This window comes from Lactuca serriola, chromosome 5 (genome assembly GCF_051521515.1).
Source record: "Lactuca serriola cultivar US96UC23 chromosome 5, Lser_US96UC23_V15, whole genome shotgun sequence".
NCBI lineage: Eukaryota > Viridiplantae > Streptophyta > Magnoliopsida > Asterales > Asteraceae > Lactuca > Lactuca serriola.
In genome coordinates this window covers 29,275,239-29,286,987 of record NC_136412.1, presented here as the reverse complement: position 1 = coordinate 29,286,987, position 11,749 = coordinate 29,275,239, and the positions used below count along the sequence as shown (strand labels likewise).

Sequence of the window (11,749 nt, the reverse complement as noted above, 5' to 3'; positions counted from 1 at the left end):
TGTCTATTGAGACAATGGGATTTGGAAACCTTTCTCAAATTGACAACCCATGATAGGGTTCCGGTTTGGTCAACTTTCCAATAAGGACGCAGTGGTAAAAAGCTTGGAAACCCATTCCAGGTTGATTCTTATACAACATTTAGATGTGAATTTGCTGCAGGTTTATGCTTTGCTTATTTATTGAAATGTAAAATGTTGTTTTTTTCCCTATTTCTTCTACTTTGGTGCTTTTGGGCTTGGGCGAATCATTTGTTGCGTTTTAATATATTTTACATGAGGCTTGTTTTCTTTTACCAATAAAATAAAATAAAATACAAATGAAACTTTAAAAACAAATTTGATGTTAATAGAACACCATATTTTGTGATACACTATTCATAACACCAAATTAAGTTATCGTTTTTTTTTAATATATTTAGGTCGTATTTAAGAACAATCCGCTTAATTTGTTTGCTAAATAAGAATCCACAACGACGTTATCATATTAATAATAGGGTTGACTTAAGAAAGCAATATTTTATTTAACTTTAAACATGTGTATATATTTGACAATACTCGAGTATTATTGTATCAAACCAAAATGAAGACGTATGATATAATTGAAGAAAATCAAACAGTTTTTTACCAAAATACGTGAGCCACACTTTTTTTATTTTATCCTTGTACTAATAAATAGAAGTTGAATCAAATAAATAAATAAAGATATAGATATAGATATGCACAAGATTGATTAATTGACTGACTGATTGATATAACTTTTATTCCTATCCAGTAGTAGTTGGTGTCAAATAAATAAACCAAAAAAGACAAAAAGAGATGGAGATGGAGATGGGGGTAAAGAAACAAAACAAAAGCTGAGGATGATTATGATGATGCCAGCCTTTTATGCCAACCATCTCACAGAGACCGAGACCACTCACTACTCGAGAGAGAGAGAGAGAGAGAGAGAGAGAGAGAGAGAGAGAGAGAGAGTATTTTTTAAGTTAAAAAAGAAAAAAAGAAAGAAAGAGCCTCTTCCTCCTCCTATACTTGATGATGATTGTACAAAGGAACATGAGTAGAATGTATTATTTTATCACATGAAGTAGCTGAGAGGCTTCTTTCTTCTTGATCCTCCTTCTCCATACAGCTCGTTCCATTGAACGAGCTCATTCATGTTTACCGACTCGGAAGAGACGCTCGCACAAACCTATCATCCACAATCAACAATATATTATTATATTTTAATTAATAACCATATCAATCAACTTCTTCTCACCAAATTTATTTATTATCTCTAACATAACAATTCACAAACAGCAAACAGTACCCTACCTGTTCATGTGCAAATTTAAAGTCGTCCAGGTTCAAAGCCCGGATATCAGAACTCTCGCTTAAAGCTGGGGCCGGTTTGCCTTCTGCTATAGCTGCAGCATGCTCCTGAATCATTCATCCAATTCATATCATATCAATCCACAAAAACTAAGCTTTAAAAAATACCTAAAATACTGTATTTACCAACCTTTTTCTCCTTTTCTATGATTTCTCTAATCGGACAATGCGCCGCAGTTACACATAGATTCTGCAATGCAATATAAAACAAAATATCATCACCTTCGACATTATTAATTTTTAATTTAAAAAAAAAAAAAAAAAAAAGACACAACAAACCTTTAGGTCACTTCCAGAGTATCCCTCGGTCATGCTAGCCACTGCATCCAAATCTATATCAGGAGATAAATCCTCTTTTGCCAGTATTACCTTTAAGATCTTTGCTCTATTGGCTGCGTCTGGTAAATTCACCATCAATCTGAATAAAACCCAACCCACACACAATTACATTAATCATACTATTTGATATTTTATATATTAAAAAAAAAAAAGAAAAAAAAAAATTACCTACGAGGGAGCCTTCTAATAACAGCCTCATCGAGGTCAAAAGGTCTATTTGTGGCTGCAAGTACAAGAACCCTCTCTGTATCTTTTGTGCGCAGACCATCCCAATTCACCATAAACTCATTCTTCATCTTCCTCATCGCTTCATGCTCCCCTGGATTCTCCCTCCTCCCCAACATACTATCCACCTATGTTATGTTATGTTGTAAATACAAATTAACACTACTTTCAATTACTCTAAAATCACACAAACAAACAAACTTACTTCGTCCACAAACACAACACTTGGAGAAATCTTGCTAGCCAGCGTAAACACAGCCTTCACGTACTTTTCACCCTCACCAAACCACTATTAACAAACAAACCACACAAAACCTCACATCACATATCCAATCCATATATGCTTAATTAATCATTAAGTCATTGGTTTCTAAATCTAAATAATAGTATTAGTATTACCTTTGATGTGATGCTTGACATGGATATATTTATGAAGTTGGCACCAGCTTCCGTCGCCACAGCCTTAGCAAGCATAGTCTTTCCAGTTCCAGGAGGCCCAAACAGAAGGATACCCTTGCATGGCTGTAATTTTAAAAACATTCATTATTTTCATAATAATTCCCTTAATCACATCAAATATATTAAAAGAAAAGAAAAATGAAAACCTTGGTTAATTGGCCCTTGCAGAAAAGTTCGGGTCTTTGTAGAGGAAGCATCACCAGCTCCTTCAACGTGTCTTTAACTTTTTCCAATGCTCCAATATCATCAAATGTTACTCCAATGTCACTAGGAGGAATCACATCCGCTAGAAGCCTTTTCTCAAACTCATTTTCCGTTACAACATCCTATTAATATTAATCAAAAACTATCAGTCAGCTAATTTCATATAAACCCTTAAACCATCAAGTAACATCCATCACCTTGAGAGATTTCTTCAAGCTCTTGGATTCATTCTGAATTGCTTGGAGAATTTCAATACCGTATTGTATGCTGCCAAATTAACAATTACATACTTTACTACGCTTCCCAACAAAAAACATTATATACTACTATTTTTATCAATACGTTACAGTGACCATACTTTATCTTATTTTACCAATAATAACCACAAACTTATTTACTGTTTACTCATAATAAAACTGCACTTACATTTCTTCAGATATAATAGCAATTTCTTACCCGCAATACCAGTACGTAACATGAAACGTGTAAGCCTTTTACAGTTTCAAGTTATATATTGGGTTGCAATTATGTGTAGAAAATAGAAATAGTAATACATACCAACACCACAATTTGCTCAAAAAAACCTATATAGGAAAACAGAAGACTGAGATTAAAGTAAGTGAGTTTTAAGTAGGGTACCTCTCGTTTGAGAGAGCAAGTCTTGCCTCTGGTTCAGCTTGAGCGTGTTGCATTAGATGATGGCTTAGAGCCCATCCAACAACCTTCTCAGCACCTTCAATATAAATTATAATATGCCAAAACATTTATTTAAATAATAATTCACTTGAAAGACTCTCAAAATAAATCTTTACATTCACATACCTTCGTTTGTAAGCAACTGATCCTTGATGCATAACGTCTCAAGCCCATCACATTCTAAACCAGTCCTATTAAGAACCTGTCATAATATTAATAGATCCATTTTTTTAGAAAAAAACATGTAGATGTAGCATTCATTAGTAATTGATTAGGAATGAAAAGTGTGAGTTGCTCACATTACGTAGATTGTTGAGATTTCCCTTCATCTTTAATGTTTCAGAATCACGATCCAATTGCTGTTTCCAACTGGCAAGGAGGTTCTCATCCTGAGGCATGTGAATGGCCACTTTATTTGGAAAAAGTCTGGTTAAAAGCTTAGTCGCCTTCGGAACCTCCTTCCCCCTTTCATGTAGCCTCCCAAAACTATCCTGAATATTATATTATATATAAACATAAATGCCCTTAATTATCTTATCTTATTAATTATTATTATATAAAAAAAATCTTCAAGTAAAGAAAATAGAAGCAGAACAAGTCCTTACTGGAAAAGCCAGGTCAAGAAGAGCTGTTTGGTTGCTGCCAAATTTTGTAAAAAGCAAACCACCAGGATGTGACTGCAACAAAAGCAAACAAACTGCAATTACTAAAAAAATATATTAACAACATAAGAGGAATTGGACTAAAAATTTACCTTTTCTTTGCGACTATCTGTATGAGTTTGTGAACCAATAACAACAACGTTGTCTGGTAGCTTTTCAAGCCTGGTTTTAAATGTTGAATATGATTCTGAGCTCCCAACAATCGACTTTTCTGCATCTTTCATGAACAAAATAAAAGGAACATTCCTACTCTCACTGGTTACAACCTGCAGCAACAATCCATTCATTATCTACCCTTGTAAAATGGAGGAATGATAATAATATTTGGGGGCCAATTGCCAAAGCATACGTCAAACAAAGTGGTAATGAGTAATTTATCCAGATCTTCAACCCCAGTTGAATCCAATCGAATCTCATTAGCAGAGCAGAAGTATCCATAACCCCCATCACAAAGTCCACCAAGGTCAACCCCATCAGTGATGACTTTATCAAACTTTACACCAATTTTTGAGAGGGAATTGTCTTCAAAAGGTAGCAGAACCCTCCCACGAGCTCCAGCAGTAGGACCCCTTTAGTTTAGGTCAAGAAAACAACCAAAACTTTAACTAGGAAACAAACAGAAGACTTGTATTGTACCACATGAAAACCAGATTGTACCTTGAAGAAGAGTATATGGCTCCTGAAGTAGGACCTATATATTTCACTCTGTCACCTACACATTTGTAGTTAAACAGGAATAAGAAAAGATTAAGCAATTAGAAGAGAGTGAGAGTGAGTGCATAATGCATACCCAATTTGAATGTGGGGGTTTTAGAGGTTCCTGCAACTGGAGGGACAAAGTCAACCTCCATTTTTTGTTGTGGCTCAGAAACACTTTCATTCCCCGGAGCATCCAATTCACTAGGGGTGGTGCTTTGCTTAGTGCTTCCTTCTTTCAATAGCTCCGCTTTCAGTGATAAACCCTAAAACACAAATCCACCAAATGACTTGTCGTTTCTAAACTTAATAACCATTTTGGCACCATAATAATAATAATGATGAAATCTTACACCCAGAAACGAATGGCTATCGAATATAAGCAATTTGGCACCATAATAATGAGCAAGTGCCTTTGCTAGCATCTCTTGATAAATTTCAGATCCTGAAAAGGGGGATTAAATCTCAGCAGGAAAATTCATGGTAGCAAAGATCCAAACTCCAAACATTTATACAATGCAAGCAATAGCAATGTAGTTTCATTAATTTGCTTATTATAGCATCCTACTGTTTTAATAAGAATTTTTATGTAAGTAGAATGCTATAATCGGTGGATTTTTCAGAGGTATAAAAAGAAAGGAAAAGGCAGAATGATATAACTGGTGATGTTTCAAAGCACAATGCTGTAATAAACAGATGTGAAAGTAGGATGCTAAATAGACAGATAAATGGCAGTATGTTGGCTGTTTTTGCATAAGTTAGGATCTCAATGATCTTTCTTTTCTAAAACATTTGCAGAAGCTACAATAATGAAACTAGCAGTGAAGATCTACATAATAAACAGATTAATGAAAAGCAGTTATAAATGGGCTTATGGAAAATTCATGGTTTCTATTTGATGCCAAACTGTGAAGAAGCATAATTTAAGACATACCTGCAGGCCCAGAAAGCAAGATTCTAGGATTCACAGTTGGTAGTTCAGAAGCATATTTAACTTGGTCTCTATGCTTCAAATGTATATAAGAAGCTGCAATAAGAACATTTTTTGTGTTCTCACTGCATAAAAAAGTAGAAAAGACATATGAAAAACATGGCCAGATCCTTTAATAGCATGACAAATGGTCGATTGAGTATAAAAACCTTAAATAATAAGGGAAGTCATCAAAAGAAACTCCAACTTCCTTCCCATCAATAATCCCTGTAAAAATCTCTTCCTTCAACATTGCAGATCTTACAGACATCCCTGGAACCGGAGGCAGTGAATCCCTTGTTTCCAATACCTGTCGAAAAAAATATATTTTCCCTTATGTTAAAATCAATAACTAGAAGATGATGTCAGCAGTCAGCAGTTGGGAAATAATATTAATTAGGCACAGAAAGCTTTTACATTTCCTGTTTCAACAATACTAGGATCTAGATTGCTGCCAAGTGGCGTGATCTTGCTGGTAGCTCCAATTTCAGATGCACTATCATTGCCAGTATTTGTAGCTGAATTCACTTCTAGACCATCAATCTCATCATCATGATTAGGAGCAGTTTGAGCAGCAGGCTTCAAACGAGATAAATCTGCTCTAAGATTTGAAAGAGATGCCAAAATTGAAGCACCTGCAACTGCTGATGGATCCCCTGCACGTCTTTCGGTATGCAGTGTTTTGGGTGTATGTGTTTTTAACAAGAAATCGCTTGTTAGCTGCTGGAAAATCTATTGGAAGGAAGATTAAGGAAGAAAATAATAATAATAATAGTAGTACTAACAAAGTAACAAACAATGGAAAGGAAGGGATACATAAGCATGAGTCCCAGGAGGACCAAAAGCAACTTCATCTCCTGAATTCAAAACATGGTTTGTACCCTTCTTAATAGTCTTCCCATTTATATGCACAGATCCCTTGCTTCCTTTGCTTTCAAGCACAGCAGAACCACCTTCGAGCTGATCATGTCGACAAACAGTAAGTATTCATACTGCAAGTAGACAATATGGAGTTCATCTCCAAGAATCCCCTATAAACTTCTGTTTGTGCTTATTGCTTAATGTGAAACGTGATGTGAATCCCTACCTAAACTGGAAGCATCAAATATCACTTAGTAGTTTGTTAGTAAGTACCTCATCAGGCTTGATAGTGCAAAGAATAGCGCTTATATCCTTGATGGAAAGATTAGCATTCTTGTTTGATCCAACTAAAAAGTTTGTTGTATAAACAGTCATTGTTTGGTTCTGCCAAAAAAAAACAATACATTTCAGCTTTATGTAGCCTTTTGCTGAAATAAAGAGGAAGGATTCATACTAACCGATGGACTCTGAGCAAGAAGCCTGCACCAAGGTGTGGCCATCTCACAGCTCTGATTTTGCTGCTTCCATGAAGAGAATGAACTTCTCAGCTTTTCCCCTAAAATGGGCACTGATGCTTCATAGCAACCAATAAAAACCCTCAGCATTAAGTGGTTAAGCCCTTTCCAAAAAAAAATACCAACTAAGAAGAAACTTTTGCTCTTCAATACTAATGTCTGATACTCATAACAAGCATATCTCAACAAGTGCCCAAAAGCCCCATTAGACTTCTGTGGGTAAACAAATTTATATAGAAAGTTAAGCACACATGTTGACTTCTGCACTCATTGGAATGTGTGCTAATCCTAAACCCTGATGTGTTCTGTACCTACACTATTGTTTAATTGATCATTTTCATCATGAATTTCAGACCATGAGATATGGTTCTTAAAAGATACAAACCCAACAGATTAGATTTAACAATGCAGAAAGCCTAACATTTTAGTAATTTGCATGCAATAGATTTGGAAGACAGCGAAAAAACAACTTGCCTTGAGCGATCGGAGTGACGACGGATGCAGCCGGAGCCGCCTCCGGCTTCCCAGCACTAACAGCCTCGCCTTCGGCGCTTCCATCTTTCCGTTGATAACTTGCTGCGGCATTTTCAGGTGGATCCAGCGCCGTTGGCGAACTAAATTCTTTCGAATTGTCTACCAGCGGCTGTTGCAAAGGTTCCTGCGGCGTCGATTTCTCCGATGCACCACCATTATCAGCCTATGAACATAAAATTAAATCAAGGCTCAATCAAGACGGGTGAAATTCGAGAAACGACGAGGAAAAGTGCGTGAAACTACGGGGGGTAGAGCATTTGGGACCTTTTGGCGTTTGGGGGACGGGGGTTTCTGTTCGGAAGACGATGATCGTTTGTTGTTGCTGTTGTTTGATATAGATCCGCTGCGACGCGTTGACACCATATCTTTGTGCTTCTTTGTTGTCCTCTTCGTCGTCTTCGTCCTCTCCGAGAGAGAGAAACAGAGCGAGAGAGAAAGAGTCTAGAGAGGGAGAGAGATAGAGAGAGAAACCGAATGAGACGAAGGGAATAAGAGAGAGAGAGAGAGAGAGAGAGAGAGAGAGAGAGATGAGCAAATATTGTTTCCTCAAAAAGGAAAAAATAAAAAAGATTTATGTAAGCAATTTTTAAGTAGTAGACGTTAGATTTACTAAATTTGTTAATCTTACACTTTGCATGTCTAAAGTTTCAAGATTTAATTTTATGCCCTCATTGTTTGATTTTCTTTAAAAGGGTAGTTTGTCTAATTGTTGTACTTGGGTGGCATTTGGATATGTCCTTTGAAATGTTATTTGATTATTGTGATTTGAAGTGATAGTAATTAGAGATGTACATAGGTGAAAAACATATTTGGCTAAACTGGAACAAGAGTAAATCAAAGATTGATTCGGTTACAATAATATTTAAATGTGAGAGCTAGTTTTCTAAAAACTCTAAGAATCGGAATAAAGATAGTTTTAAAGCTATACAACCAAATGTAATGGGTCTATATTTGATTTTATGATCCATCAATATTAATCGAGTTATGCACATCATTCGTAATAATCAATTTTACAATTTGGAATAAATATTTTGTTTCTAATTATTTGATTATTTGGATATCATACAACCAACTTTGATTAATCACATTCATAAAATATGCAATTCGGATAAAACTACACATTTTTCTCTTAATTAAACATATGATTTGGAAAAGATTGGTCCAATAGCATAAACATAGAATTGAAAAAAATCACTTGGTCAGAATTGTCGCACCTAATAATAGTCTAAATAGTTTGGATGTGTCAATGAGAGTTTTCTTAAACGATCTAAACATTGATTAAAGCCTTTGATACATTAACAAACCCAAAAATATTATTGATCGTGATGTATAAATACTTTTAAAAGAGAAGTGAGAATAATGAAGATGTAATGACAACACCATTTGGGGATGATGTTACATGGGAACTTGAATGATAAGTTCATGTCAAATAGTGACATCTTATCACTTAAGTGATTACTGAAGACGAAGTCTTCTTTTGAGGATGGACGAAATGTAAATGTAAGGACCCAAAATCACAACAGTTATTATTATTATTATTATTATTATTATTATTATTATTATTATTTTAAATAAATAAATTACTAATATAGATTGTTTTCACAAAACCAGAGTAACCAATATTTAGCAAAACATCAATTAACCAGAGTAATTCACATTGTGCAGAAACATGTGGTGTGTGTTCTGCAATCATTCCGAACTCTTCCCTTTGAAAACCGAAGTACCTGAAACATAAACTGAAAACCATAACCATAAAGCTTAGTGAGTTTCCCCAAAATACCATACCACATACAATCACAGACTATCACACACATACATATAGGTGTCATGGGCTCCCCCATGGTCTTTTCCTGGAATGCCATGGGCTTTCCCCTCATGATCTGACATCCAATTGCTATGGGCTCCCCCCTGAGGTATTCCATGTAAATATCACAAAGACAACTAACATACCACATAACACATAATGGGTCGGGCATTGGTGCCTTCGACCCATGGATATAGTGAGAATATTCACCTAGCACTGTTGAATCTTACAAAGAACTCCTGACTGCATGTTGATTGATCCCCGAACTATTAATAACAAAATGACACCCAATTAACAATTGAGTTCCAATCCAAACCACAACTCCATGCATGGGGTAAAATGACCATTTTACCCCTACCTAACCTTGTCAAAATTTATGACCCAACTACACTCTGAAAGGCCCAAAGGAACACAAATCAACCATTGACCCAGTTTTCCAAATTGGGCCCAAACCCATTACATAACCTTGCCTTAAGGCCCAACCATTCTCCCTAGTCCAACACTTTGTGTTCTGATGGCCCATTAATAACTCAAACTCTCAAGTTGTAACACCCAGGATCAGAAAGGCCAAGAAAAGGAAAGAAACTCTAAGTCAAGGAATGGACTCGTCGAGCCCAGGGAGGAACTCGACGAGTCGAAGCGGGATCCGGGGGGGATCGAGTAAGTGACCAACTCGGCGAGTCGGCTCGTGAACTCGGCGAGTTGGGTCTGAACGAGGAAAACCCTAAATCCGGGACTTAGAGCCTATTTAAACATCTCATTCTCCTCCCTAGGGTTCCTTTACTGCCTCTCTACCCGAGAACACCAAACCCTAGCCACCATATCTGTTTTTGAGCTAGATCTTGCCTTGAAGAGTGCATTAAAGCTTGGAGAAGGAAGAAAGACCTTGGAGGCGCAAGAAGGGACTGTAGATCCGGGATTGGGAAGACATTTCAGACCAATTTGAGGTAATAAGTTGTTGCTTGGACTCCCTTTTTGCACCTAGATCTATTCTTATGTGTGAGTTTTGGACATTTTTGGCATGATAAGTAACCATTTCAAGCTAGAGGTCCAGATCTGAGGTTGCTACCTCAGATCCATGCTTTTTTTGGTCTAGAATCCCCTAAAATATCAGCCCTTGGTATGTTGGAGAAGTATGTTTGCCATAAACCCTAGTTTGAAGTGTTTTGAGCCTAGATCTCTTTAGCTACACGTAAAGTTTGCCACTTTACGTGAGGAATAGGCCTTAGAAGTATGGATCTATGAGTTGGAACCCCTGTTTGGCTCGAAAAGCCACTACATGGATTAAGAGCTGTAGCGACTCGGCGAGTCACATGGGTGGACTCGACGAGTTGGATGAAGATGGGCAGGAACTCGACGAGTTGGAAGAACAACTCGGCGAGTCTGTTGATGATTGCCTTGGACTCGGCGAGTCTGTTCTTAGACTCGGCGAGTCAAGTCGCGAAACACCAAACCCTTCGAGTTAAGACTCGGATCAGTGAGTTGAGTGGGGACCCAGTGAGTTGGCCAGGTCAGGACTCGGAAATCAGTAGACTCGGGGAGTCATGGTCTGACTCGGCGAGTAGAGTCGAGAAGGGAGGAGGTTTCTGAGCTCATGAACTCGGCGAGTCAGTAGGCTGACTCGGCGAGTAGGGTCAACCTGGAAGGTTGACTTTGAACAGGACTTTGACTTTGATCAGAGTTGAGTTAGTTGACTTGTAGAGGTCAGTCGGGCTAAGTGTTACCTTGTTATTGGTAGCTCGGAGAGTTAGAGGAGCGGCGCTTCAGACGTGTGTCGGTTAGCAACCAGAGGGTTACCAGCAGAGTTCAACAGTTCAGGTGAGTTTCCTTTCAGTAGGAACGGGTCTAAGGCCACAATGCCGGCCCGTTTAGCTAGCAGTAGTTTTCCGGATTTTGATCCGATGCAGTAGTTAGTATGTTTGATGCCTTCGTGGCTCAGACAAGATTTATGTGTTATGTGTTCCGGGCTACGGCCCGATGCAGTATGCAGTATATGTGTGTTCATGCTAGTTGATATGTTTATGTTATGTGATGTTCAGTTAGTTTCGGACTTCGGTCCGATGCAGGGGGCAAGGCCCCAGTTAGTCCGGACTTCGGTCCGATGCAGGGGACAAGGTCCCAGTCAGTTTCCGGACTTCGGTCCGATGCAGGGGGCAAGGCCCAGTTAGTCCGGACTTCAGTCCGATGCAGTGGGCAAGGCCCAGTATGTGCTTTATATGTTATTGTATGGTATGTTGTAGATTGGGGGAGCTCACTAAGCTTCGTGCTTACGGTTTTCAGTTTTGGTTTCAGGCACTCAATTTTCAAAAGAGGAGCTCGGGAAGATTGCAGTGCACACACCATAGTCAGTTAGCCTGGGAATGTTTTACTCTGATAATGAGATTATGTTTTGAATTAATACTCTAAAAATTAT

General features: G+C 37.6%; 1 protein-coding gene across 2 annotated transcripts; it reads right to left on the bottom strand.

Annotated features, from left to right (window-relative positions):
• Window positions 1–726: 726 nt before the first annotated feature.
• LOC145052265 (uncharacterized) lies at window positions 727–8,087 on the bottom strand. Of its 2 annotated transcripts, none has more exons than XM_079000056.1 (26): window positions 7,797–8,087; window positions 7,473–7,695; window positions 6,942–7,051; window positions 6,757–6,867; window positions 6,439–6,582; window positions 6,040–6,354; window positions 5,793–5,932; window positions 5,587–5,708; window positions 5,006–5,097; window positions 4,747–4,918; window positions 4,614–4,668; window positions 4,306–4,525; window positions 4,049–4,222; window positions 3,900–3,971; window positions 3,594–3,785; window positions 3,421–3,496; window positions 3,238–3,331; window positions 2,796–2,865; window positions 2,541–2,720; window positions 2,335–2,457; window positions 2,141–2,224; window positions 1,879–2,063; window positions 1,651–1,789; window positions 1,502–1,561; window positions 1,315–1,419; window positions 727–1,189 (listed from the first exon to the last, which is right to left on the bottom strand). In XM_079000056.1, exons 1-26 carry the CDS (start codon window positions 7,893–7,895, stop codon window positions 1,076–1,078), a joined length of 3,471 nt encoding a protein of 1,156 aa, XP_078856182.1. In that variant the 5' UTR covers window positions 7,896–8,087; the 3' UTR covers window positions 727–1,075. The 2 variants fall into 2 exon arrangements, with proteins under 2 accessions (XP_078856182.1, XP_078856181.1); XM_079000055.1 differs by having other exon boundaries at window positions 6,942–7,057; window positions 7,797–8,086.
• Between the last annotated feature and the right edge of the window lie 3,662 nt (window positions 8,088–11,749).

Bases quoted from the DNA above. Each gene is read 5' to 3' on its own strand.
- LOC145052265 (XM_079000055.1), bottom strand. From the start codon at position 7,895: ATGGTGTCAACGCGTCGCAGCGGATCTATATCAAACAACAGCAACAAC. The intron at 6,355-6,438 runs GTATCCCTTCCT...TCCTTCCAATAG, and splicing joins CTCCTGGGACTCATGCTTAT to ATTTTCCAGCAGCTAACAAG. The intron at 1,790-1,878 runs GTAATTTTTTTT...GGTTTTATTCAG, and splicing joins ATTAGAAGGCTCCCTCGTAG to ATTGATGGTGAATTTACCAG.